The sequence below is a fragment of the Vanessa cardui genome, chromosome 15, assembly GCF_905220365.1.
Source record: "Vanessa cardui chromosome 15, ilVanCard2.1, whole genome shotgun sequence".
NCBI lineage: Eukaryota > Metazoa > Arthropoda > Insecta > Lepidoptera > Nymphalidae > Vanessa > Vanessa cardui.
The window spans coordinates 8505274-8533249 of record NC_061137.1 but is presented as its reverse complement, the minus strand read 5'-3'; the positions used below and the strand labels follow the sequence as shown (position 1 = coordinate 8533249).

The 27976-nt window shown below is 31.1% G+C and overlaps 4 protein-coding genes across 5 annotated transcripts; 2 read left to right on the top strand and 2 right to left on the bottom strand.

Moving 5' to 3' along the window:
* The first annotated feature begins 3979 nt into the window (after nt 1–3979).
* On the top strand, nt 3980–11912 carry LOC124535709 (homeobox protein DBX1-B-like). The gene is made up of 3 exons (XM_047112019.1): nt 3980–4260; nt 10282–10499; nt 11508–11912. Exons 1-3 carry the CDS (start codon nt 4023–4025, stop codon nt 11652–11654), a joined length of 603 nt encoding a protein of 200 aa, XP_046967975.1. The 5' UTR covers nt 3980–4022; the 3' UTR covers nt 11655–11912.
* Nucleotides 11913–12307: 395 nt separating this feature from the next.
* Nucleotides 12308–21801, bottom strand: LOC124535591 (CLK4-associating serine/arginine rich protein). The gene is made up of 16 exons (XM_047111851.1): nt 21555–21801; nt 21354–21451; nt 21038–21216; nt 20650–20811; nt 20434–20540; nt 19201–19373; nt 18369–18538; nt 17820–17916; nt 17285–17527; nt 17102–17155; nt 16834–16962; nt 15762–15828; nt 14820–14892; nt 14065–14170; nt 12991–13071; nt 12308–12884 (listed from the first exon to the last, which is right to left on the bottom strand). Exons 1-16 carry the CDS (start codon nt 21651–21653, stop codon nt 12362–12364), a joined length of 2361 nt encoding a protein of 786 aa, XP_046967807.1. The 5' UTR covers nt 21654–21801; the 3' UTR covers nt 12308–12361.
* Nucleotides 21802–22189: 388 nt separating this feature from the next.
* Nucleotides 22190–23715, bottom strand: LOC124535567. Its single transcript, XM_047111816.1, has 4 exons — nt 23343–23715; nt 22989–23254; nt 22711–22842; nt 22190–22630 (listed from the first exon to the last, which is right to left on the bottom strand). Exons 1-4 carry the CDS (start codon nt 23458–23460, stop codon nt 22205–22207), a joined length of 942 nt encoding a protein of 313 aa, XP_046967772.1. The 5' UTR covers nt 23461–23715; the 3' UTR covers nt 22190–22204.
* Nucleotides 23716–24216: 501 nt separating this feature from the next.
* Nucleotides 24217–26832, top strand: LOC124535566 (inositol-tetrakisphosphate 1-kinase-like). Of its 2 annotated transcripts, XM_047111815.1 has the most exons (6): nt 24217–24476; nt 24627–24769; nt 24887–24985; nt 25197–25294; nt 25498–25797; nt 26111–26832. In XM_047111815.1, the coding sequence occupies exons 2-6, from the start codon at nt 24647–24649 to the stop codon at nt 26589–26591; spliced, it is 1101 nt and encodes a 366-aa protein (XP_046967771.1). In that variant the 5' UTR covers nt 24217–24476; nt 24627–24646; the 3' UTR covers nt 26592–26832. The 2 variants fall into 2 exon arrangements, with proteins under 2 accessions (XP_046967771.1, XP_046967770.1); XM_047111814.1 differs by having other exon boundaries at nt 24220–24769.
* The last annotated feature ends 1144 nt before the right edge of the window (nt 26833–27976 follow it).

Here is a 27976-nt window from a genome sequence, read left to right as displayed (position 1 = left end):
TCAAAAGGTAGCGAAATTATATCGTCACTGATACTTATATAATATACTTTTTTTTTATAAATAAGTTTCGTCATTACATATTAAAAAAAAACTATTTTCCGGACCGCGTTTGTCTGCCTGTAAAAAATACTCAAAAACTTCTTACTGGATGTATTTTCATAGCGTTTTCATTAATAGACAGACTCATTCATGGAGAAAATATATTTAAAATTAATACTGTTTCGTAGTTTAACTGGCGAAGTCCGCAATTTACAATAAATTTATATTTGTATTAGGATAAGAACGTTTAATGAAGGTATTTTAAGGTGTAAAGTAATACTAATCGATACATATAATAAAATTAGAGTGTCTGTTTGTGATATTAAAATTGCCCTTTTTTACTCAATGCATATGTATGCGTACACGCTACATATACCAAAATAACATTTGTCACAATTTTTGTCCGTCTGTCTGTTTGTTCCGGCTAATATCTGGAGCGGCTGGACCGACTTTGTCCTTCACTGGCAGATAAGTGATATAATAAGGAATAACTTAAGCTACAAATATTTTTTTTGTTAAATTCAAACGCGTACATGGTCACGGGCACAGCTAGACCAATAAATAATTTTAAAAACGGTGAAATTTGATACTGATCCGGTGGCCGACGAGCAGTGATTTACTTATGCTACTCAAAATATAATACATACATACATTATATGATTATAACAATAATTAGTAGCTTACGAAGCATTCTTTTCTTTTCTTTCTTTCTGAGTCTGAATAAAACATAACATGATATGGAAACTGAGTTCTAATTCGATCGTGGTTTTTAGAGAATCTTATTTCAGATTTTATGAAGAAAATCTATCTTACTTACTTATGATTTCCTTGTCCAGAATCTAGGATGGTTCCAGGATGGATCACATTCTGACGTATTATTTGAAAAAAAAGATGTACATTTCAACTTAAAAGCATATTTCATAGTAATTTGTCTTATGGCATGTTTCTTTGCGTAGGTACTGTTCGGTCTATTTAAATTCTTAGCCCTTGAGGCTCTCGAAGCTTAGATGTTTAAACTAAATAGGAAAACTTAAGATATGTATATCACAGTATATGTACAACAATGTTGTGTATATTGAGTTTAATGATTTTAAAAGAAACGGTGATACTCATTGCATAAACACGAGAAGTATGGATAAAGTTAAAAGTTTCCAACTGATATACTCCATCTTGGGTCTGAAAGTGTTCGTTTTTGATTGTGTCAATACTTCAAATAAAATAGAAAAAATAATGATACAAAAGTGTGCATCCACTCGTTCATTATCAGACAGGATATCTTCGATTGATTTAAATTCATGAACATTAAATGATTATCTAGTATTTTAAATGTTGGTAAAGAGTAACTGTTATACGGAGTTTCTTGTCGATTGTTCTCGGTGGAATCTACAAATCGAACTGTTGGTAGCTTTACATTTAATACTATTGTAAAATATTCAAAAGTGCTTCTTAATGTAAGCCTACTTGATAATAAAATATAAATATAAATATGAGACAACATCACATACATTACTCTGATCCCAATGTAAGTAGCTGAAGCACTTGTGTTATGGATATCAGAAGTAACGACGGTACCACAAACACCCAGACCCAAGACAACATAGAAAAGTAATGGTAATTTACATCGACTCGGCCGGGAATCGAACCCGGGGCCTCAGAGTGGCGTACCCATGAAAACCGGTGTACATACCACTCGACCATGGGGGTCGTCAAATAAAGTATAATTGATTTTTGATTTTGTATACGCTAGAGTCAGATCTCGCACGATGCACGAGGCACGATGTAACGATATAAAAAATAAAAAGTTTAATCAGCTTACTCAGATTTTCCCCATATATATCTTCATCTGTCTATTACTATCTAACTATCTCTACAGGGCCGTATTTAGGGGAGGGCAACCGGGGCAACTGCCACAGGCACAGTTTTCAGCAAGTTAACAAATACTGATATATAGTCAAATTATAATAATGTTACTATTTAATATTTTAAAAGTTACCGATACGAAACAAATCATAGCTTACTGATTGAAATAAAAAAAACTAATTAATTCATAATAATATACTTATTAGGGTGTTCACGCTTCTGTTTGTCTAGGGCCCTCACTGCTTTGTGGCTTCGGGGCTTCCAGACCTTTAAATCCGACTCTGTATCTCTATACATCTCATCTATATCCTTTAAATACAACGGTAATTTTATAAATGTGAAAGTATTTCTGTTGGCTTGGTTTTCATAACTAATTGAATATTGATGAAAATTTAAAGCTATAAACCTCGGTATAGTGATATATGATGCCTATTTAATTTACCTACTAATGAAGTGTAATGAGAAATACGACATTAAACTTTATTTTTAATTTATTTGGGCTGTTTTGGGTCTGGTAACCTATGCCTGTCCTCAAGGCACTTGTTATATCTTAAAGGTTCTGCTCTGGTAACTTTTTCTGAAAATCTGATAAAGTCACTAGACATCTGGCTGTTCTTTTTCCAGTGGTGTGACTGACTTCCCGTCGGATTAAAAGGCAGTCAAATACGTGTACCATGTAGGCGAACATACCTTAGCTCTACAGTCTTCTGCGCATTTGACTAGTTTCAATTGATAATGAACGAAATTGATCGAATAACAGGAAAGTATAGACTGGGCCATATGACATAACTGGAAGGCGTTCAACCCTGTTATTTGTTTAATTTTGGAACAAAAGCATTTAAAACGTTATCGAGTTTCTGTTGTAGTGATATATTGTCTCATAAAAATGTCACTAATCGGATTCTATCAGTATAGAGTCGAGTTATTTAATTAATCTCTCATTAATCTTAGTATGTAGACTGTAGTGCTTTTAGACTAATTGTGCTGAAGTAAAGTCGGTAGGCGTTTAATTTGATTACTAAAGAGTTAAGACTATTATTACCTACTTATAATTTAGTTTAAAATAGATACCAACCTATTTGTTTGTAAGGAAATATTTTTTATTAGTTAAATTTATAAAGTGGTTCGCTTTACCTCCGGTAATTGTATTAGGTAAACAATAGCACGCGCCTCTGCGAGATGTAATGATTGCATCTATATCGGGTGCCGCGGATGGACCGCAGGTGTTTTCTGACAAGCAAAATAAACTGAATCGTAATCGATTTTAGAGTTAGAGCGAACAGTTGTTCGTGAATGGAACGTTGATGTATCAGGTATTTAAAGATTACATTTATCAGAGGTTAAAAAATATACAATATTGGTTTTATGGATCGTTTATAAGGAAATGATGATATAAATTTTGAATCGAATAAAGGAGTATGTGACGCTCTTGGACTAAGTAGTCAAACGTTTCAAAGAATATGGTCTAAAACCACAGGATAAATTGTACCCAAGACCGCTTCGGATGGTGTCAATTATTGAAGACTTTATAATGATTTATACTGACGTTTAAAAAAAATCAAACTTAGCTAGAAATGTATTAGATACTTGGTGTATTTATAGACACTTATGGCCTGGCCTACCTATTAATATACCTATATATTAGTTATAAAGTAGGATACATATAAATTGAAACTGTTTGTAATAAACCATGCAATTCAATATTCATTATTTGTTTGGAATCAACAACAATTATGCGAATAAATGGAAGGGAGATTAATGTTTTACATAGATATGTTAAACATATATTACCCCCTCTAGCACATGACGTAAGCTTAGGAGTAATAAAATTAAATCGAACTTGCAAAGCCATATAAAACACATTAAGGAGTCAGTTTATTGTAAACAACTGCAGTGTTTGTAACATCAGTCCGTTCAGTGTTCGAAAGCACTCCATTGCGGCGCATACGCAACGCCCAGCGTCGATCAGCCAATCAGATCTTTTCATCGAGCTCGACACGCCCATCTCCTGCGCTTGCGCTGCGGTGCGCGTTGATAACGCCGCGCAAAGCTCAGTTTTTCAGTTGCGTTCGTAACGGAAGGTACGTTCTGCATATTTTTCTAATTTATTTTGTTATGGAGTCATGACGTCTGTCAGTGGGGATGTAAATACGTCCAAGTTGAAGTTCAGTGTGGATAGTATACTTGGGAACAATGAAACGTCATCGAGTGCCCAAGTGACGGAAGCGCGTACCCAAGAGCCTCCTTGTGCAGGATGTGTGGCGGCTTTATACAGATGTTGTAGAGATGAACCTCCTCTTCTTCAATTACAACTACCCTTGTCTTATGCACATTTGCATCCTGCTTTGAGACCTACGTCAGGTAAGATTTTTTTAAACATACATCTCCTTAAACTGTCATCTCCTTTCGAAGATCAGTGATCATTAACTATCACGACTTGTAACTTTTGATGTCAATGCTCTGAATAACGAACGGTAGCTTTTTCAGTACCATTGGAGTAGTTCTTTAGCCAAGATGTTCTTCTTGAACCCACCGTTCGTTTTTCTTGGGGTCTGCCCTGGCTTAATTCCTATGCATATTTAACCTCAAATAAAGTGGTTTTTGTTATTTGATTAAAATATCCATGCCAAAAATTTAGTAAGTGAGGCTCTGATATATTAATTTAAAAGGATCAATTATTTCTTTGAAATTATCACATATTACATAATATTTTTTGCTTACTTTATTATTTGTTTATTTAATATTCACAAATAACTCTTTCCACAGTCACTCCCTCGTGTTTTTGTGTCGAATAAATATTTGATCAAGATCAAGAGATTGTTTAGAAGTTTGAATGGAGGAAAGTATTTTCCTCAATGTAATAAATCTCATTTTATTAGATTTAAAATAATCTTTCTCTTGTATTTATATCTGGGAACCTTTTAAACATAGGTACATTTTTTTTTATATTTCTTACAAATTTGGTGACAAGGATTTTTACTAATTCATTCGGATTGGTATTACCCAATCATCATATACTCGTATTATACCGCCATGCAGCCATATTAGAATTGCTGTTTTCGGGTTTGGGGGAAAGTGACACAGTGTAACTACAAGGACTACTAACTAAAATATACACTACATTAACGTGAAAAGATACAGAAAGACAGAAAGAGTCAATACGAACATAATATATGAATATTTTCTTTATAAAAGTTGTATTGCTTCAAAACAACTAATAAAAAGTCCCTGAAGACTTATATTGATATTCTACAGGTATTTCACAAATGAAATATGACTAAAAGTTTAAATTATATTTATCATTAATTTTAACAACAAATTTTAGTAACACTTTAGTTAGAATAAATATGAATAATCTGAAAACTCTTTTACGGAAAAATGCCCAATCTTATGCACACTATATTTGAGTGTATCAACTGTTACACAGTATTGCACTACTGCTTACTGCACCAATTGAAAGGCGTTTTTAAGCTTGTGACTTCTTACTGTAGCGTGTAGCATTTAAATTAAGAAGTATTATAAAATATATTCTTTTGAAATATTGTTGTTCCCAAGCAATATTCCTTCAAAACAGGCAATGCAATGCAAGCCCATGGTGTTGCAGATGTCCATGGGCGGTGATTGTCACTTTTCATCAGGTGAGCCTCCTGCGCGTTAGCCACCTATAAAAAAAGCAAGACTACCCCATTTAAGCCGGAAGGCTAGCGCATGGTCTTTTTCGGCTTTCACCAGATTTGCTCTCCTATTTGAGAGTTTGAGAATATAGAGTGCATTTGTATATATAAATAGTTCACTATTGTAATTGAATAAGCATTTTTATATTAATAAGAAAAGATATATTCAAAGTAGGTATATATAGTAAAGTGTTTAAAATATTTTGTTACCTCAGAATTTTTTATAATTTAAATTTTATTTAAATTATAAAAATTACATTTAAATTTAAACACTTAATCGGTTAAGAAATGTGTAAGTAATCATGGCATAATTAATCATGTAATAATTTATTCGTAAATTATTGCTGTAGCGTTTTTAAAAGTCAAGCAAATCAAATGTCAGATAACTATTTTGTAATAGAGTTATTAAAGTTGATGCTTGAGTATCATTTTATTCTGCTTTACAAAGAAAAATATAAATGCTTGTTTAGTTTAGTAGTATCTTATTACTAGACGTTCACCTATAAGGACTATCTCATCGTAAACATTGGAGCAATATGAAAAAAAAAACGATTTTTTAATAACATTACTTCGGCCTGAGTATTAAAGTCTAAGTTTTTATTACATAAATGACTAATATACTTACAGACGTGTATCCATTATAAAACCTAGTTATATATTCGATATGTACCTAATGATTTTTAAAATGCTTTATTATACATATTTTTTAACTTCATACAAAAGCATAGGTATATACTAATCGCCATATTTCTAACATACTAGTCTCCAAACTCCATACAATCTTTCACAGCTAATTTCAACCACCTGGGCGAAGAATATTCAAACACGACGGAGGGACTGTTAAAGCAGAACTCTAAATTTGCTCCCAATTTTACTCCCTTGGGTGGTTATTTTTAAAAAACGCTGTATCAGATGACTTTTAGGTTTAAAGAAGTTTATTTCCAAAAGAACAAAGTTCGCTTACAAAGGAAATTTTAAAATTATAACTACAATTAAGATATTACAAATAATAAACAGTAGTGATATTAAACAAGATCAGTGAAATCATCTAATATATGGGTTCTTAATCGTTTTTTAAATAAATTTAGAGATTTTGAATTTACAACACTTAGAGGCAAAGAGTTATACAGCTGCGCTCCTTCAAATGAAATAGTTTTAATGCCGTACTTGGTTCGAGTTTTAGGTGTTTCTAGTTTATCTCTGTTCCTTGTATGGTAAGAATGGGTTTTGGTTTTAAAGGTAATTTGAGAATGAGTAAGTTTTGTTAATATTTTTCGAATAAGTATACATAATTTATATTTATACATTTGTTTAATAGTTAAAATTTTAGTTGTTTTATATAAATCTTTAGTAGGTGTATAATAATCCATATGAAATAAGACCTTAATAAGTTTATTTTGAGAAATCTGTAAATTCTTTATATGTGTTTTAGCCGCGTTGCCCCATATTTCTATAAGGTATTCTAATACTGGTTTTACTAAAGTATTGTAAATAATGTTTCGTACTCTTGGAGGAATACAACGTGCAGATTTACGTAAAGCTCCAGTAAGCGAAGTTATTTTGGAATGTATAGAATCTATATGAGGTTTCCAAGTTAAATGTTTATCTAAAATTAATCCCAAGTATTTTTCATTATTTGACTGTTTGATAGTTTGATTGTTAAGTATCAATTAATTATGGGAAGGAATAGATTTATTTTTGGCCGAAAAAATCATATATGAGGTTTTTGAGACGTTTAATGTAAGTAAATTGTACTGCAACCATTCGTTTAGGGTATTTAAATCGATTTGAGCTGTTTCAATAATACTGTGAATGGATTTTCCAAAATAAAATAAACAAGTATCGTCCGCGTACAATGATATTTCTCCACGCAGTGGCAATTGATCCATATCATTAATAAATATCAAAAAGAGTAAGGGCCCGAGTATGGAACCTTGTGGTATTCCACATGTGATTGGAGCTGGATTACTTTTGAAATTGTCTATTTTTACAATTTGCTGACGATTGCTAAGATAAGATGAAATAGTTTCGTACGCAGTCCCAGCTATTCCAACTCTTCTAATTTTTTGCAATAATATAGAATGTGAAACCGTGACCGTGACCTTTTACTGATAAATAAGCACAGATTTCCACAATTCGAACTTACGTCCTCACTTTTCACTTTTGGAGGATGTATTCTCATAAAAGCTCTCATAACTATCTGTTACTCATTAACAGAAGGCAAAATACAGAATTCTAAAACTACAAACAAAGAAATTCCTGACAAATATTTACTACTTGCTATATAAATACAATCTACCTTGCGGATGCGGATTAGTTGGCGCTATTTTTAATTTTCAAAAGTGTTGTTCTTAGTTCATTTTTAACTATCAATAAGCAAGTAAAGAACTTTTAAATTGAATAAAGATTTTATAAAAAAATAACTTTAACTAACTTAACTTTTGATATATGATGAATGAATAAGAAGTAACTAACCATCAGGTGGCACATTCGGTCATCTGCCTTCCTACTTTCATTATAAAGTATAAGATCACTAAATCGTAATCAGGCTGGTAATTTAATTTCTACGTAAACTATTAAGTGATTTAATTTAGATATAATTTATTACGCCAGGTGATTCTACTTTGACGTCGGTGTATGTTTTCGTCGTAAAATATATAACAAATATATTTAAAAAATGTAAATAATACCCAAAATATTTTATGATTATAGTTATGAAATTTTGACTTTAGTTGGTCCCTTGTTTAGGTACTGTTTAAATCTAATTGACAAATTAGTAATCCCAGTTGACTGTGGTAAGTTACTACTTACATCAGGTGGTACAACGAATAAAATAAATTAAATAAATGAATGAGTTATATAAACAGAAAATTCACTCTTAAAATCAAGATGACGAAGGACACAACAAGGTGCAGACTTCGGAAATAAAAGCTAACCTCTGCCAATGAGTTCTGAACAATTACTTCTGATAATTATTTCGATGTAAACCCCGTTTTGAATCTAATTCGATTTTATGCTTGTTCCAGTGTTAACAGTATGTAAGACGATTTCTGAAAAATCGTTTGTTTGTTTTGCATTTAATTTCAAAATCAAATATGTATCGAGAAGCGACAGTTTTTATTTATTGTTAATTTTTTAAATTTTAAAAATACCTAAGTATATTTTGGGCCTAAGCGTCATTTCGCGGATGCGCAAGCGATCTTCCTCGGAAAGTGGGAGTGATACCGCATACTTTTATACGGATGCCGCAGATTTTTAGTGGGTATTCCAGCGCTTTCAGCAACGGCGAGCCCCTTACACAAACACCCTCACATCATGTGGAGCAAAACCCGAGATGCGTTTTTTTTTTAATGGGCCCGGGAGTAGGTATAGATTGTATGAATTTCCTTATGATATTCCTGATATACAAAAATCATATTGATATCAGCTGCAATCCCCAGAGCAGAATACCCTAGATATTAAAATAAGAAAATAATTTAAATGTTATACTCAAAGAGCGGTGTCAACATCCATCAATAGTCATTTTTTTACTATGGCCCTTTTCAAATCTACTATATCCAAATTGCAGCTTAGGTTGTATAGTGATAGAAGTGTAATAACGTGCCACAGATGCCATATACATTAAGAATTCAATTGCTCGAATACGAATCAAAAGGTTGAGTATAGGAGGTCAGGAAATACGTCGCTAAGAAAACCATTGAATTGAAGAAATTAAAATTAAAATTGAATACAACAAATTAAAATTGAATACAACTATTGAATTGAAGGTAGTCAAGTCACAGAGATCCACCACAAATTGACCGTTATCCTAACGGGTTATCTAATGTTTTATAAGGACTTTTATATATTTAATATTTACAGTATGTATTTAATTTAAAGCTATATCTAACTTTGCTTTTAGTAAGGAATAAGTCAGAAGTTATTTAGTAAAGTACCTAATAAAGTTAGAAAATCATTTATTTTTCAGTTTGTTTCTAAATACTGGTCTTGTTTAATTTGAGGATGTTATTTTTTATTTTTCCAGTTACACAATTAACTCACCTCCATGTCATTTTAATTTAATGCCTCTAAATTTTTTTTGCGTATGTGGAACAAATTAAACTTTAAGCATGTAATGTAGATCAAGGAAGATATGTAATCTTCTAGATCCGGAATAATTTAGGTTTTCATCAATTTAAATATTTTTTTCTTTACATGACAATGCATACTCATTGTATATTAATAAAACGCTCAAATTATATTAAAATATAGGATAAAATTCGACTATAACAGGTTTACAATTAAAAAAGGTCAATAACGTTTGCATTTTGTCCTAAATTGTAGTTTTAATTATACGTAACTCGTGAGATATTACAACAACAAACAACAACAACAGCCTGTAAATTCCCACTGCTGGGCTAAAGGCCTCCTCTCCCTTTGAGGAGAAGGTTTGGAACATATTCCACCACGCTGTTCCAATGCGGGTTGGTGGAATAAACATGTGGCAGAATTTCTATGAAATTTGTCACATGCAGGTTTCCTCACGATGTTTTCCTTCACCGCAGAGCACGAGATGAATTATAAAGACAAATTAAGCACATGAATCAGCGGTGCTTGCCTGGGTTTGAACCCGCAATCATCGGTTAAGATGCACGCGTTCTAACCACTGGGCCATCTCGACTCAAAGTGAGATATTAATTTTGTATTTATGATTTTTTTTGTTCTGTAGCTGTATACCGCCTTCCGATACCAACATCATCACCGACGCAATCAGCAGCGCCCCGTTGCGACGTCTCCTCGAGCGGTAAAAGAAAACGTTCATGGTCCCGCGCAGTCTTTAGCAACTTACAACGGAAAGGCTTAGAAAGAAGGTTTCAAATACAGAAGTATATAACTAAACCAGATAGGCGGCAGTTAGCCGCTACGTTAGGCCTTACTGATGCACAGGTAAATATATTTAACTATTTTAATATTATCATTGTAAGTACATACAATAAAACTAAATGAACAAAATAATGATTTTTTTTTTCAATATGATTATGTCTTAAAATAGAGACTTTCCGTCAAGATCGTTGCAATTATATTTTCATCGTGTCCAAAAAGGAATAAGGATTAGCCAAGTCGCTATAGACAACAGACGGTCTTGAGATTGCAAAATAACGTCTATCTTACACTAATGTAAAAAACAGTTGTGTTATAAGTTATTTTATTTCTTTTAAGAAAATTAATAACAGGAATAGCAACTATATTGCAGGCCAAATAAATATTGAAAAAATAATCAAATAATTTTACGTACCTACTTTTCATAAACACTAGGGTATGAAGGACTTGTTAAAAACGAACGGTGACATGTGCGCTATAAGCTCTAGAATAACATCAAGTTTCAGAGATAGCCTTATGTATATTATATTTATCAATATTCCCCGTTTCATTTTTCTATATACCTTGTAATAACACTATTACAAGGTGGAAGTTAAGGTTGCAGTTGGTAAGGAAAGTCTAAAACTAATGCTTTAGACAATAATACAAATCCCGTTCCGTTTTGTTATATTTTTATACATTTACACGACTATTGAATTATCAAGTAACTTCCTTAAAATAACTGCATAACAATGGCAGCATATTTCATAACATATATATATATATAATCAACAATGAAATGTATGTAATTTGTCGTTGTGACTGCAAAAGTCACTATGTTTTTTTTTTCATATTTTTTGATTGCTGTGCCGCTTTAAACGTTATTACAATATAAGGAAATTTCGATGTATGACTACCGCATAGTTAAATTTAAACTATAAAAGTAATGACAAAACTGTTTTTACAGTTCGTGCGTATTGAAATAATGATTAAAACGGTGTAACAATCGAAAAACAAAAAAACACGACTTTTGCAGGAGCAACGACGATATGTAATGGTAGCAAAATAAGTCCTAATATGATTTCATATTTACAGGTTAAGGTATGGTTCCAAAATCGACGTATGAAATGGCGGCACACGAAAGAGGGCCGAGCGGGTCTTGGTGCGGTCACGGCTCGTGATCCTGACTCCACAGCCAACGATGATAACGAAGACATAGATGTCGATACGTTGAGTGATTAGTGAAAAAGGACACTTTCTTATTGCTTAAACTACATATATATTTAAATAAATATTATTACAACTCATGTCCAATATAGCACAATTATTAATAATTATAGGCATTTATTTTATTGTCATATAATTAATTACTTCTAAATAAAACTGTTTTATTGTTTACGATATTTATGGTATTGAAATGTGATAGTCTATGGACATTAGTCAAAAATTATTGTAAGGGGCGATATATCAATTAGAAATTATTTAATTGATAAATTACTTTAAATAAAATCAAAACGCTAATATTTTTTTGAGATTTGATTAAGTAGAAATTGCAATGAAAACTCGACCATAATATATTATAACTTTTTGTATATTTAAATTACAAATTCATACACTATTCTTTAGTAAAGTTAATTTTAGGCGTGTGTATTTAAATTATTTACACATTAAATTATATATTTTTAGTATTGGTGCCTTTTTTCAAGCCATCTGGAGAATTTGATGGCAAAATTATATTTTCATAAAAGGTGACTACAAGTGCTCTCAACTTAATATTAAAAAATATATAATTAAAATAGATAAATTGATAGATAACATAAGGTAAAACGATAATGCTGTATAAATTGTAAATAATTATTTAAAAAAAAAAAAACGTCATTGTAAGCTTAAATGTTTTATTATATACTTATCTAATTAATATAAAACAACCATACATTTGGCGTTCAATTTTAATAATCTACGAGTTTTATTTTGCTTCTGTTATTGCTGGCACCTTCACTCTCATCGTCACGGTGGCGGCTCGAAGGACCACCACCGTAACTATGTTCAGAATTCCTAACACTGCGAGTCCTATTTCCCGCTCCTTGTGAATAGGGACGTCTCCAGCTCGGTCCTTGGTGCCGATCGTGTTCGAATCTAGAATCATAGCTGTCATGACGGCTATAATTATCATGATTTTCGTAATTACGTCCATATTCACTATTCTGGTATCTATCATGTCTATTTTGATAATAATTTGATTCTCTATCATCATTTCTTCTATCGTCTCTGGAATATTCATCGGTATTATCTCCATAACGTCTTCTTGAATTGGAATAGTATGAACTCTCGCCCGTTTCAGACTGTTTGGACCTGTAAGGCAGTGGTGAAGGATCTTTATCGGTTTCCCATACTGGTATACGTTTCTCTTCAGGAGGATTACTTTTAGAGCGGCTTCTATTATCTCTCTTCCTTTCGGACATTGGGGATTGCCTGGAATGTAGAATAGAATAGTTTTGAATAATAATGATTACATAAACGAACTTGGTTTTTGAATGAGACATTGATAATGTACATATATGTTGAATAAATTGTATACCTCGAGGACGAGCCACTTGCACTTCTGTCTGAGTCGTCATCACTAGAGCGACGATACCGTTGGTGTCTCATTTCACGTTGTCTGCAAAATAATACGATTATGAAACAAGTTCCAACAAGTTTATTGTCATTATGTACAAACCTAAGAAAACTATAAATAATAATTATACAAGATACTGTTTACAGTAATTTTTATTTTTTTTGTAAGAAGATTGATTTCATTCCATTAGTAATGCCAGTTTGTAATATATCAGAAGGATGAAAATAATATTGGGTCTCAGGCTCGTAATACACCTTGCCGTGCCTTTTATGACTTGTTTTTTTGTTTCTAAGCAATGACTTAGTTTCCACTACTAGTAATTTTTAGTTAGGCACAAAAATAAATACGATAATATATTTATCGTTTCCATTATCTCTTACAATTTCAGGCGTCTTTCCGAAATGTCGAGCATATCGTAAGTGAACAGAAAATTAACAATAACAACACAGTGGGTTACAATGGGAATGTGACAATCATCGCAGAGCTAGACTAGAAGCAGGCTCACTTGCGGCCGTCACGGTAGCATGAGTGTATGTAAGCGATCCCGTGGCGTCTGCCATAAGACATAGGGTATCGCTGGTTTTTTAGTAGGTAAACCCGGAGTGCTTGGGGAGTGCCACCCCCCCCCCCCCCCACTTTCCATAACGTGGGGGAAGCAAGTATAGTAGGACACAAATTAGATGTAGCATCGGAAAATGCAATGGAATCAAATTAAAACCGATTACTGCCGATTTACACAACAAATAGAAATAGCTCCCTATCGCGCCATTCGACGCTATACGTCGCTATAGATTCACGCGTCAGAGAAAACAAGTGCATGTAAATCGACGCGTCAAATTGACGAATATATTATGTCATATGATATTACAAGTTATTACGTTTGTGCAAAGATCATATTCGCATGAGAAATAAATACTGATAATTTGGTATAGCGTACTCAATTCGGATGTGATCGGTTTTACGAATTTTGGCGATGCGACATCTAAGTTGTGTCGTACTATAATGCGTTTTTCCAGCGAGTAAATAAAGGCTCACTTGCGTCGCAGCTTGATGGCGAGTTCCCGCATCTCCTCGTCACGGCGCGCCTGACGCCGACACTCGCGCTCGATGCGCTCTGCCTCGGCGCGCTTGTCTGCCCGCACTGGAAGCAATAACAATTTCTCATTGAAACCACCCGTTTTAGACATACTTGACTAGAAATGTACATACATACATACATAATATAAAAAAATATATCTTAACTTCCGAAACGAATCAGTGCCGGGTAGTATTGGTATATATGTAAATATACATACGAACTTTTATTATATGGTTTAAGAACTTTATTAATTCCTCAAAAGAAATACATATATTTCACTTACTGAGAAACTATATAAAATAAAACAATTATAAAAGAATCGTACAGAGATAACAAAGTAAAGATAAAATAAAATATCACACAAAAGAGGGTAGACAGATCTTAAAAAATAAACACCGTATACATGCATGTTTCAATTATTAACTTCATAGATTAATAAGTACCAGAAGTGGCATCAATGGATATTGTTCATATGGAAGTTAAGTTTATAATGTTGCAATAAATTACCTAAGCCGGTATATATGTGTGTGTGTGATAATATAAAAGCTATAAATTTTAAGTCATGGAATTTCTTTCTTACATAGAGTAAATTATCTTCTTAATTTAATATCAATAAATAATCTATAAACTAGCAGTAGTAAGTTCTGATACATAAAACACAAACAGGTGTTTTACTCTGAAAATTAAATATGTTTTGCACAGTTTAACTCACACTGCCGCGACAACTGAGCTTGCATTTTCCTCTTCAACCTCTCTTTCATTGTCAGAGTTTCACGCGACGGACCCTGTAAAATAAATTATATGAATAAAATTGGAAAATATATATAACCTTATACTGTAATGAGTACTGTTTTTACATTGTATTTAATTTAAAAAAATACATTCAAACTATTAGACGAAAAGACTTTTAAATTAAAAAATAATTATAAGTGAACTAGATTATAAGATTTAATATTTTAAATTAGTGTATATTTACAGAGTTTGATTTAATTTCAAATAAAAAATGATAAAGACATAATAAAGCATCAGAAGTAACAAGAGCTAAGAAAAAATTAAAGTAAGCTTATGTAGCTTAAAGATTAATTTGATATTACATTTTGTCACATATTCAAAATCTTAGAACTAAAACACCAATAGGTACAAAAACTTCAGTACCAATCGACTCCAATTATTGTTAATTTTATTAACATAGGAATTTAAAACATTATAATGCAACATGCAGTATAAAAAACAAAATATTTGAAGTGTTGAATAAGTACTTAGAAGTATAATTTATTTAAAAACAAGATGATGCTTGGATGTTGGTGTTATTTTTTGTTAAATAACTTACAGACTCGTCTTTTTATTTTTTAAACTGCCCTATTTAAAGATTTCAATGTAAATTTTATGATTAAGATAAGAATTTATCACCTCAAGTGTAGATAATCGACACATTAATTTATGTTTGGAAAATCACGAGGAGGCTGTTTAATAGGAATTTTGAAAGCAAATATTCTTTTAAGGCTTATCTTCAATAAATGTTACAAACAAAAAATAGCACCACAATGATAATCCCGATGAAGCAAAGTATATCTTCATTCCATAAACTAAGGGTAACTAACTCAATGTGCTAAAATGTAAGCGTACAATGTAATAATAAATGATTCTTACTGACTTTGGAGCTGGATCCAGTTAATCGTAACTGATTCGGGTTTGTGTTTGATTTATTGCCAACCGCCGATCTGTAATGGATATATTAAAAACATTATTTACAGCTCATTCTAATATAATGTGTTATTTATATAACATTTTGCCTGTGAAATCACAATATATATGTTTAATGAATATTTTTTTAGTGTTCAAATATTTTGATATTAATTCGGATATTCTATTGATCAACAAATAATTTGCTAGGTACGAAAAATTCCGATTAAATTTTCTAACTTATTTTGAAGTTTATCAAGTTTGTAATTTATAAAGAACAACTAGAACATGTTAATAAAATTATTGTGTATGTACCAATATACATATGTAACGAGTTTATAAAAAAGGTTCAGGGAGAATTTAAAAGAAGAATGCAGTACATATTCCAAATATACTTCTTGGTCATTTTATTAGGTCAGCTTAGTCTTTGTTAAAAGTATTGAATTGTTCAACAACAGCTGCTCAAAGCAAGATATTTGAAAACTATGGCATATAATGCAATAGCATCTTTTGGGAAGGTTATTCAGCATAACAAAGGATGCTATATCTTTATATTTAAACTTATATTTAAATATAAGTTTAAATATAAAGATTTCTTCTAACTAGTATTCAATCATACGTTTGGTTTAAAATTTAAAACAATAATCTAAATTTTAATCCTGATAATTATATTTTTAACATTGAAAGGATGGTTATATGCTGATATCTCTGCATTATATAAGACATATTATTTAGAAAATTAAATTTGATGAACATTTGATTGAAATAACTAAAATCATTCTAGTTGGTATAAAATGTTGATCAAATGACATGTGATGTAAATGTTTTATAATGACCAGAAACCACTTTTCCCCCAACAAGCGTACTTCTTCATTGAACCTAACATATACAAAAAAAAAATGTAACAGTGTTAATGTCCCACAACTAAAGAGTACTGAGGAAAAGGTCTTTGGAGCTTAATTCGCCAAGCTACTTCAACGCTATTAGACGAATACATGTGTCAGACCCACATACGACATACGTTCAAATCAATATAAACTCACTTATTTTTGTCGTCGTCCTGCGACTCGCTGGAATCTGAATCCAGGGACAATTCACTAGACGATTTATCTTCTTTACGCCGCCCGTAGTAACGCGGCACGGGTTTGTTCTGAACCGTATTCCTCTCATTACTGGAACATTTAGGAAGTTTTAAGAAATAATTTTAAAAAAATGTACGCTATTCCATGATTAACTGGAATCTGAAAATAAATTATAAGTAGACTTATTCGCGTTTTCCTCCCTTAGTATGATATAAGAATACAAGCTTACCTTTCATACGACAATGACCTGGATCTATTACGATTCGGAAACCCACTAGCATTACTGTGAAGAGTGAAAACACATGTTAAATTATGTTAAAAATTAATGATATTACAATAGTTTTATAGGAAATTTGTATTTTTCTGTAGATGTAAAATAAATATAATAGATTTTAATATAAAATTAACGAACTTTGTAGGACTTCTAGAAAGCTTCGCCCTATAGTTCTTCGACTTGGAACGTGACCTCGACCTCGTCCTTTTGTACGAGTTGAAGGATTTAGATCGCGACCTAGACGATTTAGAGCGCGACCTCGATTTCCGGTACGAACGGGACCTCGACCTCGAGCGAGAACGGGAACAGGATCGTGACCTTGACCTCGAATTCGGCCCCCGAGGACCGATTTGAGAGCGCATCCCTTCCGTTGATCGAGATCTGTAATTATCATTAGATAAACTGAAAACCTACTGTATTGTACTACTGGTAGCAATTTATTTTGAACGGGTATTGAATTTGGGCTTAAATGTTTTTAACATCTCGTGTATTCCCATTAATAACTATATTCTATTAACCACTGATAACACTGTAAGACTATAATTATAGACTGAAAATATATTTGTTACACTTCGCTGCCAAAATATTGCAGACATGTATGTCCTAGTTACAATTTAAACATTGATAACAGGGAGTGTAGTTTGTTAGTTTAAAGTGGGTTTTTTTAACTTACCGAGGCTTATATTTTCGGACCGCCTCCGAATACAGCATATCCGGCTTTTTCAAATTTTGTTTCAATTTGTCAGCATATAAAGGTTTGGAGTTGTGTGCTGCAGAATGAAAATAGTTTTTTTGAGTACCTTATAAAATATTATTGCAAATTTTAAAGGTTCAAGATAGAGATAAGTATCTACTATTAATATCTTATACACTATTTATTCATTAAAGTATATAGGTATTAAATAACCGCCTAGATGGTCAATAACTACGGAGCTACATACAAAATGCATGTATTTTTTAAGATTCGATTAATATTTTTTGTTCATAATGAATACACCGCCTTTCTTGCAACAAGTCACGCGGCCACAACAATGACCACAATTGTCGATATGAGTTATTCTGGTGCTAGGATGATTATTATTGGATTGGGGGGGGGGACTCACGCGGTTTGTCGTCGTCGTCGGGCCCGAAGGAGGTGATGAACTCGATAATTGTCGACATGACTTATTCTGGTGCTGGGTTGACTATCATTGGATTGGAGGGGGGGGGGGTGACTACTCACTCGGTTTATCGTCGTCGTCAGGCCCGAAGGAGGTGATGAATTCGATGGTGGCGTGGTCGGGCGAGGGCGTGCGCGAGGGCGAGCGCGAGGGCGAGCGGCTGGCGGCTGCGAAGGCGGACGGCGCCGCGTAGCTCGGCGGGCTCACCACGCGCGTCGCCAGCTTCTTGTCCCTGAACAACGATTCCTTTTAATACACGAACTCCACGAAAACTTCAACTGACTTAGTATTGACTAAATTCACTCTCTGCTACCTTCTTAACCAATGATATTCTAATAAACAGATATCTTATATCCATACTAAACAACAGAAAAAAGTGTGCCGCACCGGGGACCGTTTATTTTAGTTTATTTTTACATTTCGTTAAAAGTAAAAAGGATAGCTTGATAAAAACAATAAGTAAAATGTTTTAATTACGCAAAACGTATTACTACGAAATTAAGATGTATTATAACGTATTACTACGTAAAAAAAACTAAAGGCAAACCGTCCCAATTAGGAAGTTTTCTAGTCTTCACTTTTTGCGCGTTAATAACATATCTGTTTACTACAACATCATTGTTCTTAACATTGAACTGCTACCGAAAAATGTTTGAGAGAACTGTTCACAGTTGTTACATAAATAGTTAAATAAGTTTTTGTACTTCTATCTAATGCCATGCTATATTATGTTTGTGAAGTAATGTTTAGTATTAAAAATGATTTACTTTTTAATAAAGGAATAATGATGAAACTTTTATTTTGTGCTGGAAACAGATTTATACTTTAATATATTTCAGTAATGCATTTAATTGCATTATGATTTTTTTTAATGAATAAAACTTATCAAATAACCTATGAGCACGACGTTCTCTCCTGCTTTTCCGTCCAGAAAACATCGCCTTTTCCTTTTCCTCTCGCAACAATTGCTTCTGGTGCTCTGCATCATCAGCATCACCAGTCAGGAACGAGAATAGATCACAGCCAGCCATACCATAATGAGGTCCCACTGCATTCAACTCGTGAGCCTGCACTCCATACAATTTTGTTATCCACATATATACAAAGACATTTTTATATTTCAGTTCTGACCTGCCCGCACCTTCGCATTAGTGCAATTTTATATATTTTTTATTGCTTTTTGTATGTTATTTATAAATAAGAATGTTGGGAAGTCTGGTTAATTGCATACAAATTTTAAATATGGTATCAATAATTAAAAAGAAAATATTTCTAATTATTAGAAGTTACATGTAACATTTAAGCATTCAATAAACTTCTTGATGATTGGATACTACATAAGTCAATGTAACATATGTATTTTTTTATGACTATTTTAAAACAAAATCTATTAAAGATAATGTTTATAAAGTTTAGCCAGTTGTTTAGCCAGTTGGTGATAATTTGAATTCAGAATGTATATGTAAGTATTGTATTTTAAAGATATAATGAACAGAAAAATGAAATACTTCTCATTTTTATAAATTTTTGAGTGCTGTGATAACATTATTTTTCTATTAAATATGGGTATGCAATACAAACATGCAAATATACAATGGCAGAGTAAGAAATATTAGCCATTCTTGCATCAGTTCCCTAGTGTAACTCAGACACCTTGTAACCAAATATAACAATACTAAATGCTTGGCAGTAGAATATGCGATGGGGATACCCTCAACAGACAGGCTTAAAAAAAAAACCAAGTGCAATATTTGCAAAGACAATAAAATGGACATTCTGAATCCAAATTAATGTTGAACTTTGTGACTGCATATTCAAAACAAAATTATTAATTTCAAATGTATATTAAAAACCCATTATATTAGTGTCTTAATCGACACTCAAGAAATTTAAGTATTAAACAAACAATGAATTTCTACCTTTTATTTTATTAATTTAAAAGTCATAGATAAACTATAATCATAGTTTGCTCAGCTGTGATTTAAAAAAATTACATTGTATTTATAAACCACAAACTTGAACTGAAATATTTATGCTTACAATTTAAAATGCTTTAATAATAATTAAATAAATTGTATGATTAGAACATAGCATTGTAACAATAATAAAATCTTTTCTTAGTCTCACCTGTGAAGCTTCCATTTTGTTGACATCAATGCTAAGATCCACATCAATGATTTCTAGATCTGAATCGTCATCAGATTCTTTTACTTCCGCTTTCTTTACATCTGGGCCTGTAATTAACACTGAATGCCATAAAATGTCCTTAAACATCTCATAAAGATGCCACTTATCCCCAAACTTTAATCTTCATCACAGCTGGATAAGAAATGCTGTATCTACCGTTAAAGCTGGATGTTTGTGCCCCTGGATCTGTATAAACGTATCCTATAGCAGCACCAGTTCCTTTCTTTTCACTTAACTTCTCCCTTTGCAGTTCCTTTTCCTCAATAGTCACCCCAAACTGCTCTTCAATTGCCAATTGCTGGAGAAACTTATCCTCGCCTAAAATAAAATTAGAAAAGTATGTGTAAAGATGTGATTATAAAATGTAAAACCTTTACAAATATTAAGGCAGCAAAAACCCAGTTAACTGATTTCAGATTGACTAAGAAATGTATTAACTGTCTATAATGAGATATGTACAAATAGTGCATTTGAAATATGTAATCCTTTGATTATATCTTATAATTAATTGAAAGCAGTATTATAAAATAAAATAATATATTACTTATTCCTAAAAAAGCATTTTGAGCCAAGATCCTGTATCTTTCATAGTTGCATTGACGCTCTTCCTGGTTGAGTTCTTCAGGTGGTACATCGGGGGCTTTCACGTCTGGGATAATGTCCAAATGTGCACGAACATCAAATCTATCTATCATATTGTTAATGTCACCTTGCCAAGGCATCCTGTAATTACATATTATTAATTTTATAAAACAATGGATTGTTTTTGAATAGACGACACTATACAATTACAGATGTACGAAACGCTTACAATTTAAATTGTATTAAAAGTATAATATAATATAATACACCATACTAACATAATAGCTGGACCTTCACCTGCTGCGGCTACAGCAGGGTCTAAGTGTATTTTACATTGTCTTCCGTGAAGTTGTAGAAACTGTGTTGGTTCCGCTTTCTGCAAAATTAAAATTGTATTTTAAGTGTATGTCTGTTTATGACTCTACTTATTTAACTGGATATTCGAGACGTATTTACAAAATTAAGTAAATTATACTTACTATCTTTTCATAAAAATCTTTGCGACGCTCGGCTCGTCGTCGATAATCAACTATCATGCCGCGAATCATTCGCTCTTGTTTTCTTGCTTCGTGCCACATATTGAGTTTAAATTTCGGTAAGTAAAGATATATATTCTTATTTAACAAATTAATAAAACGATAATGGTATGAAAAACGAAATGCATTAAGGTTTCGACGCCATTTTAAAAAACTTTATGTCACTTGAATTTGTTTTGTCAATTTCTTCTATCATAACAGGGTTACCAGAAGTATTTAACTTAGTGTTAGTATCATTTTTTAGATGGAATATTAATAATTTTAATTGTTTAACCACCACAAATAATAATACCCTTTATTTAAGTGTCCATTTGTCCAACATAAAATCTATAAAAGTTAAGGTTGAATACAGAGTTTTGTGCTATCAATTTTGCAGACTACCATTATTGTAGACAATTTCAAAATAGCCTTAAACCGTGTTAAATTAAAAAAAAAATTATTAAATTCTTAATAAATTGTGAATTAAATCCAGTTTCATTTATAAAATTGCATGACTGTCTTTTTTGAGTTCAATTTCATAAAATAATATTTGATTCATCTTATATATATGGGTTAGTATTGCTTTATTTAAATAAAACAACCATGTTTTGTTTCTATTTCTTATTTATTGTATATAAGTATAATTCACTGCAATCTTCAACATCAAAAAATATTTCATTTTCTAACTGATAAGGCTTGCAAATTGTTAACCAGTCCATAAATTCTTCAAATATATCCAAACCACTTAAAGTTTCAGCCATACTCCTATTAGTTACTAAATAGCTACCCTGTTTAATATGCTTTCGAAAGAAATACCACATTTTCTTATGCTTCTCTACATCCACAAAAAAGTCTAAAACATTGATTATGAAAATATCTGTACATTCAACAATATCAGCTATATCCATTACGTCCGAATGAATTATTTTTATTCTATTAACATCCATTGAATATTGATCTATTATTCTTTTTTGTACCTCACAGCATTCTTTATTTATTTCGACACCCACAATTTTCGATGCATTGGAGAAATAATAAGCCTGCAAGAAATATATATATATATAATAATTTGTATTACAATAATTAAAAACCCACTATAATAATTTAAAGCCAAACTCACTCCATATAATACAGCTCCTAATCGAGATCCAACATCCATTAGTTCTTTGCTCTCCAGGTCATGAGGAAGTAATACTTTAAAAATATATTGTAATGCTTGTTTAGACATTGAATGTGATATAAATGTTAATTTCTGGAAGTAAAATAAAAAGTAGATATAATTACTACATGTGTTATATTAAAGAATAATTTTTATATTGTTTTTTAATATTCATAGAGCGCAATGCTCTATTATAGCATGATTGTATATAGAAATAATATTGCATATACAAATATTACCTCAATATTTCGAGAGTTACAGTCTAAGCAAAAATTTCTTTTTACTTTTCCTTTATTAACTAAATGCTCGACTTGATCTTCATCATAAAGAAACTCATCAATATGGTAAGTGTTATGTTCATTACAATCAGCCTGATCACCAACAGTAGGTGCAACAATAGTTTCTGTTGGCATTTCAGCTTCAAATGGTACCAATTTCTTCAAAGAGTCTCCTATCTTTTTTAATAACTTCTGGGAGTTTTGAAGTTCCTTTTTACTTTTTAAATCTGTACGGATAGAAGAATATTCATTAAATATAAGTAAGGACGATATCTAAATAAAGTATAAATTGTTTGATAATAGTTAGGTACTTAACTTTTTTATATGATTGTGAACATATCCACTTTTCAATTGATGCCAAGTCTGTTCCATCAAGGTCGGAAAAGATTTCTAGTATTCTGCATTTTGCATTAGTTATGCCGTCGTCTGACATTTTTTTGTTAATTGAAATTTTGATTTGTTGATCAGAGAAACACTTGCACTTTGTTGTTTCAAAAGTAAGGTTATTTCTAAGAGCACAAGTATTGCTATTTAATCTAAGCAGGACTTACAGATTTAAGATTTTAATATAAGATTTATGGTGTAAAGATAGTTAAACAAAGATTTATAATTATTGTGTTTTGTGTTTTGAAGTTTCAATAAATGCTGTTATCTTTTCCTTCTTATCAGTTCCCACTTAAAAGACAAAACAATGGTGTTGCAAGCTGCAACATATCGAGAGTAAGTATTAAAGGATATTAAGAAAATTATTTATTTTATCAATATTTATACAGTTCAAAGTATATTTTTTATGATATTGCCAATTTCTTTTTGGATTGTGACCGGTTCACATTTATATTACAATACGTATTCAGCACTATGTATGTTGGTATGTATAATCTTTAAAATTTTTAACTCTGCAGTAATGAATCATCATAATATTGCACAATTTTTGCAAATCTAATGCTAGTGCCTAGTATTGTAATATAAAGGAATATCAATGCTCTCGAGTCTCATCTCCTTTCAGAGTATCCCAAGACCCAAAGAAACAATAATTTTTCCCGCCAATTGTTTTTTTCTACAATATTGCCCACTTCAAAAATCATAGGGAAAACAGTCTTAAATATATATCCTTTTTTATCGATAATTGTAATCAATCTATTGATAAAAAAGAGTTAACTATAAATAGTTAGTTAAATGTTTATGTTTCTGTTGTTATTGAAACTAGAACCACAAAAAAATTGTAAACTGTCAAAAAAATGTGGTTCAAGTTTGACATTCCATTCATAATTGGAATTCGTAGTGTCATTTGTCAAATTGTCAATACTCGATAGTAATACCTAAAATACTAAATGTTAAATATCTATGTGTATAGTTAATGAATAATGAATAACTGTTATTATAGAACCAGTGCTGTAAATATAATGTATTGTGTTTCTTATCTTATAGTATACACAAATTAATGTCTTGGTAAAGTTCATCAAATTATTTTGTAGTGTTTTTTAAACTTTAAATGGTTTCTTTTTCAGTTTAGCTCTGGTTTTTTCTTATTTATTTCAAAACAATAATAACTATCCATTTTACGATTAATCATAATCATTGAAATATGTTTATGTAAAGGATAAATCAATACGATAAAAATGAGCGACGATATTTATTACGGTAAAAGTATAGGTCTCTGGATGTCGGAAAAGAAGAGTCAAAAACTTAACTGGAAGGAATTGATTAAGGCTTGTAACTTACACGGCTATAATCTGGTTAAGGTAATTAATAGAGTCACACATTATTTTTTGTATTTAAGAATTTAAAAAAAAGTTGTGTACCATAATTTATATTTTGTAAATTACATTTAATTAAATAAAGATATTTTAAATTTCCAGTTAGATTTAGAGAGAGCTTTTGAAGACCAAGGAAGAATAGATGTTTTTTTGCACAAATTAACCGATGTCATAGCAGCAGCTGACCAAGGTGACATGAAGGTAAATCTATCTTTTTTTTCTCTATTAATTTCCTGTCATTACGAATCTTTGCCTTGACATAAAAAAACCTTAAAAGTAAATTGTATCGTAAACCAGGAAATATGTATTGCTACTTAGTATATCTATTTTGTGGCTTTTAAAGTGTTGTGAGTCATAAAAATTGTCAATTCAATTTGTTCAAAAGAATATTCAATTTGTTTTAATATTCCAGGCAGCAAATATTATAAATCGTGTGGAGCAGTATTTATCGAATCATCCTAATATAACTGTGATTGACCCTTTAGATAATGTGAGGATTTTATTGAATAGGTAATTATTAATAATATACACATACATAGAAAACAAAAGAAAAGATAATTTGTATTGTATTAAAAGATTATTGTATAAAATTGAAGCAGTGTATATTCTTATTACTTAGTCTGAGACGTGTGAACTGCTCATGTATTATTTGTGATATTTTAAAATGTAATATGATCATAAAAGAATTTTCATTATTGTTACGGTAATTTCAGGTACTGTTATTATACATTATTGCAAAATGAGTCATCATTTCAAAGTCAAGGTATCTTCACACCTGCCTTTGCAGAATTCACAACAAATAATACAGAACATAATATTGAGATTATGAGGCAAAGAGGTGTAAGATTTCCAGTGATATGCAAACCAACTATAGCACATGGATCTAAATCAGCGCATGAGATGGTTTTAATATTTAATGAGAGAGGCCTCAATGTAGCCAAGCCACCATGTGTTGTTCAAAGTTTTGTAAATCATAATGCAGTTTTACATAAGGTGTTTGTTGTGGGAAACAGGTTTGTCTTACTTAAATTATTAAAGCTGTATTTTTCTTATTATTTTTTTTTAAACATATACATATATTGATATTTGTAATTAAAGTGATGTTCATTTTTGGTCCACTTAAATAAAACCATCTCTGTTTTATCTTTATAACTTTGCTAATTAATATATTTTTGTTATAACATTTTATGTTTACATTTTATGTTTACATTTTATGTACTCTAGAAATGGATAATTAAAATTAAGGATAGGAGAAAGTAAATCTTAATATATAACAGAAAGGAAAGTTAAATTAAACAAATAAATATTTTTTATTTTTCTTTACAGATACCACATTTGTGAAAGACCAAGTCTTAAAAATTTCTATGCCTCTGAAGACTTGGATCCTATATTCTATAGTACTGGAGAAGTTTGCAAAGCTGACAGCCAATCCACACTGTCTATATTAGACCCCAATGATAAGGCTGATATAAAAATGTGTCTTAACGAAGACAGAATAAAAGATATAATCAAAGTAATGAGAAAGAAGATTGGCTTAATACTGGCTGGATTCGATGTAGTCATAGACAATATAACAGGTAATCATGCTGTTATTGATATTAATGTATTCCCTAGTTATGATAATTTTCCGAACTTTTTTGAACATTTATTAGATTGTATTCAAGATACTATAAAAAGTTCGAATAGTGATAGTAGTTTAGAAGGTAGTGGCAGAATAGATGACTATGGTGACAATTATAGGCCTAATGGCTTAATTAACATAGGTGGTAGTCATAATTATGGTGTAACAGGTATGAATATTATGTAGATAATAATAGTGATTGAATCAATATTATCAGATTAATGGGTCACGGGCAATTTAATAAATATGCTAGGTCTGAATTAAACATAGTGCAGCTTTCAAGTGTATAAGCAAATGTAATAAATTTTTTTATTTAATAATCATGTATAATATGAGCTTTCATTTTTTTAAAATAAATTAAGCAGAATGTTGGATTGTAATAATGTAGCATCTATTTATTGAGGAAAGCTTAATTTCGTGTATTTAACTGATTACATTTCTGGACAGCACAGATTTAAGATCAAAATTAATGTGGAAACAAATAAATAAGTCAACATTATTCTGGAGAAGCATTTTCCAGTCAATTTATCTCTTTTTTAATCTCATTAAGTTGTATAAATGTGTATAATTATATGAATTACCAGTTTTGGCCTTTTCTAAACTTAAGGCTATTCCTTTTTTTATAAACACTATTTGGATATGCATATTTTATTACAATTGTCGTAAGCCCAATATAAATGTACTACCAAACTTATATAACGTTATAAATATTAATCAGTAATATCGTTTTGGCGATCAGACCAAATACAGTCACTGCCTGATGAGTCACAGCATAGTGTTATAGTATCCTCGCAGTTATTTGAGGTCATATTTACTACAAAGCAATAAAAAGCGTATCCATATACATGAATATAAATGAAGGATAATGAGATATAAATAAGACATGCTTTTTTATAAAAATGTTGTTATGATTTAATCAAATATGGATAGGACAAATTGCTTAGTTTAAAGAAAAAAAATTGAGATGGTTTTGAGATTACTGCCAATACAAATAAGGTTCATTATTAATTGATAAAAATATCTTGATCATATTTGATATCATTACATAATTCTATTGTGGGCGTATGTCTGTCTAATCTAATCGAGTGTACCTTGATTGTGATGCTAGTATTTATTTGTAGTGATATCTTGTTTCTCTTAAAATACGAAATTAAGTTTGATTTATTTTTGGAAAAGATATGTCTCTCTGATTTTTGTAAAGTTGTATCTTAAAACGTTTCTTAATTAATAGGCTTCTAGACATATATTGTATTTTTAATGATTGTAATGTCATTGTTAAAAGCAACTCCTTAGAAGTTTGTTATTTCATTATAACTACTAAATACTAAATTTGTACAGTTTAGAGATTGTCCACTTCAGAATCACTAACATTGTTTTATCTGTGTGCCTTTGGCTTAAATTTATTTTGTCTATTGACATAATACCTAAAATAATATGTAATATATGTAAATATTACATTAATTTGTTAGCATTTATAAGCAATTATTTTTTTGTAGATATATTATATATATCAAAGATATTCTACAAATATCATCATTATTAGAGATCATTTTATTATTTTTGTTTGATTT

What these genes read in the sequence shown, in the direction of transcription:
- LOC124535709 (XM_047112019.1), top strand. Translation starts at nt 4,023, where the DNA reads ATGACGTCTGTCAGTGGGGATGTAAATACGTCCAAGTTGAAGTTCAGT. An exon ending in TGCTTTGAGACCTACGTCAG is followed by an intron (nt 4,261 to 10,281) that starts GTAAGATTTTTT and finishes TTTGTTCTGTAG; the next exon opens with CTGTATACCGCCTTCCGATA. An exon ending in TAGGCCTTACTGATGCACAG is followed by an intron (nt 10,500 to 11,507) that starts GTAAATATATTT and finishes TCATATTTACAG; the next exon opens with GTTAAGGTATGGTTCCAAAA.
- LOC124535591 (XM_047111851.1), bottom strand. Translation starts at nt 21,653, where the DNA reads ATGTGGCACGAAGCAAGAAAACAAGAGCGAATGATTCGCGGCATGATA. An exon ending in ACAAACATCCAGCTTTAACG is followed by an intron (nt 20,541 to 20,649) that starts GTAGATACAGCA and finishes TGTTAATTACAG; the next exon opens with GCCCAGATGTAAAGAAAGCG. An exon ending in ACAAAATGGAAGCTTCACAG is followed by an intron (nt 19,374 to 20,433) that starts GTGAGACTAAGA and finishes TATGGAGTGCAG; the next exon opens with GCTCACGAGTTGAATGCAGT.
- LOC124535567 (XM_047111816.1), bottom strand. Translation starts at nt 23,460, where the DNA reads ATGTCAGACGACGGCATAACTAATGCAAAATGCAGAATACTAGAAATC. An exon ending in GTAACTCTCGAAATATTGAG is followed by an intron (nt 22,843 to 22,988) that starts GTAATATTTGTA and finishes TTTTACTTCCAG; the next exon opens with AAATTAACATTTATATCACA. An exon ending in TAGGAGCTGTATTATATGGA is followed by an intron (nt 22,631 to 22,710) that starts GTGAGTTTGGCT and finishes TATTTCTTGCAG; the next exon opens with GCTTATTATTTCTCCAATGC.
- LOC124535566 (XM_047111815.1), top strand. Translation starts at nt 24,647, where the DNA reads ATGAGCGACGATATTTATTACGGTAAAAGTATAGGTCTCTGGATGTCG. An exon ending in GTGAGGATTTTATTGAATAG is followed by an intron (nt 25,295 to 25,497) that starts GTAATTATTAAT and finishes CGGTAATTTCAG; the next exon opens with GTACTGTTATTATACATTAT. An exon ending in GTGTTTGTTGTGGGAAACAG is followed by an intron (nt 25,798 to 26,110) that starts GTTTGTCTTACT and finishes TTTTCTTTACAG; the next exon opens with ATACCACATTTGTGAAAGAC.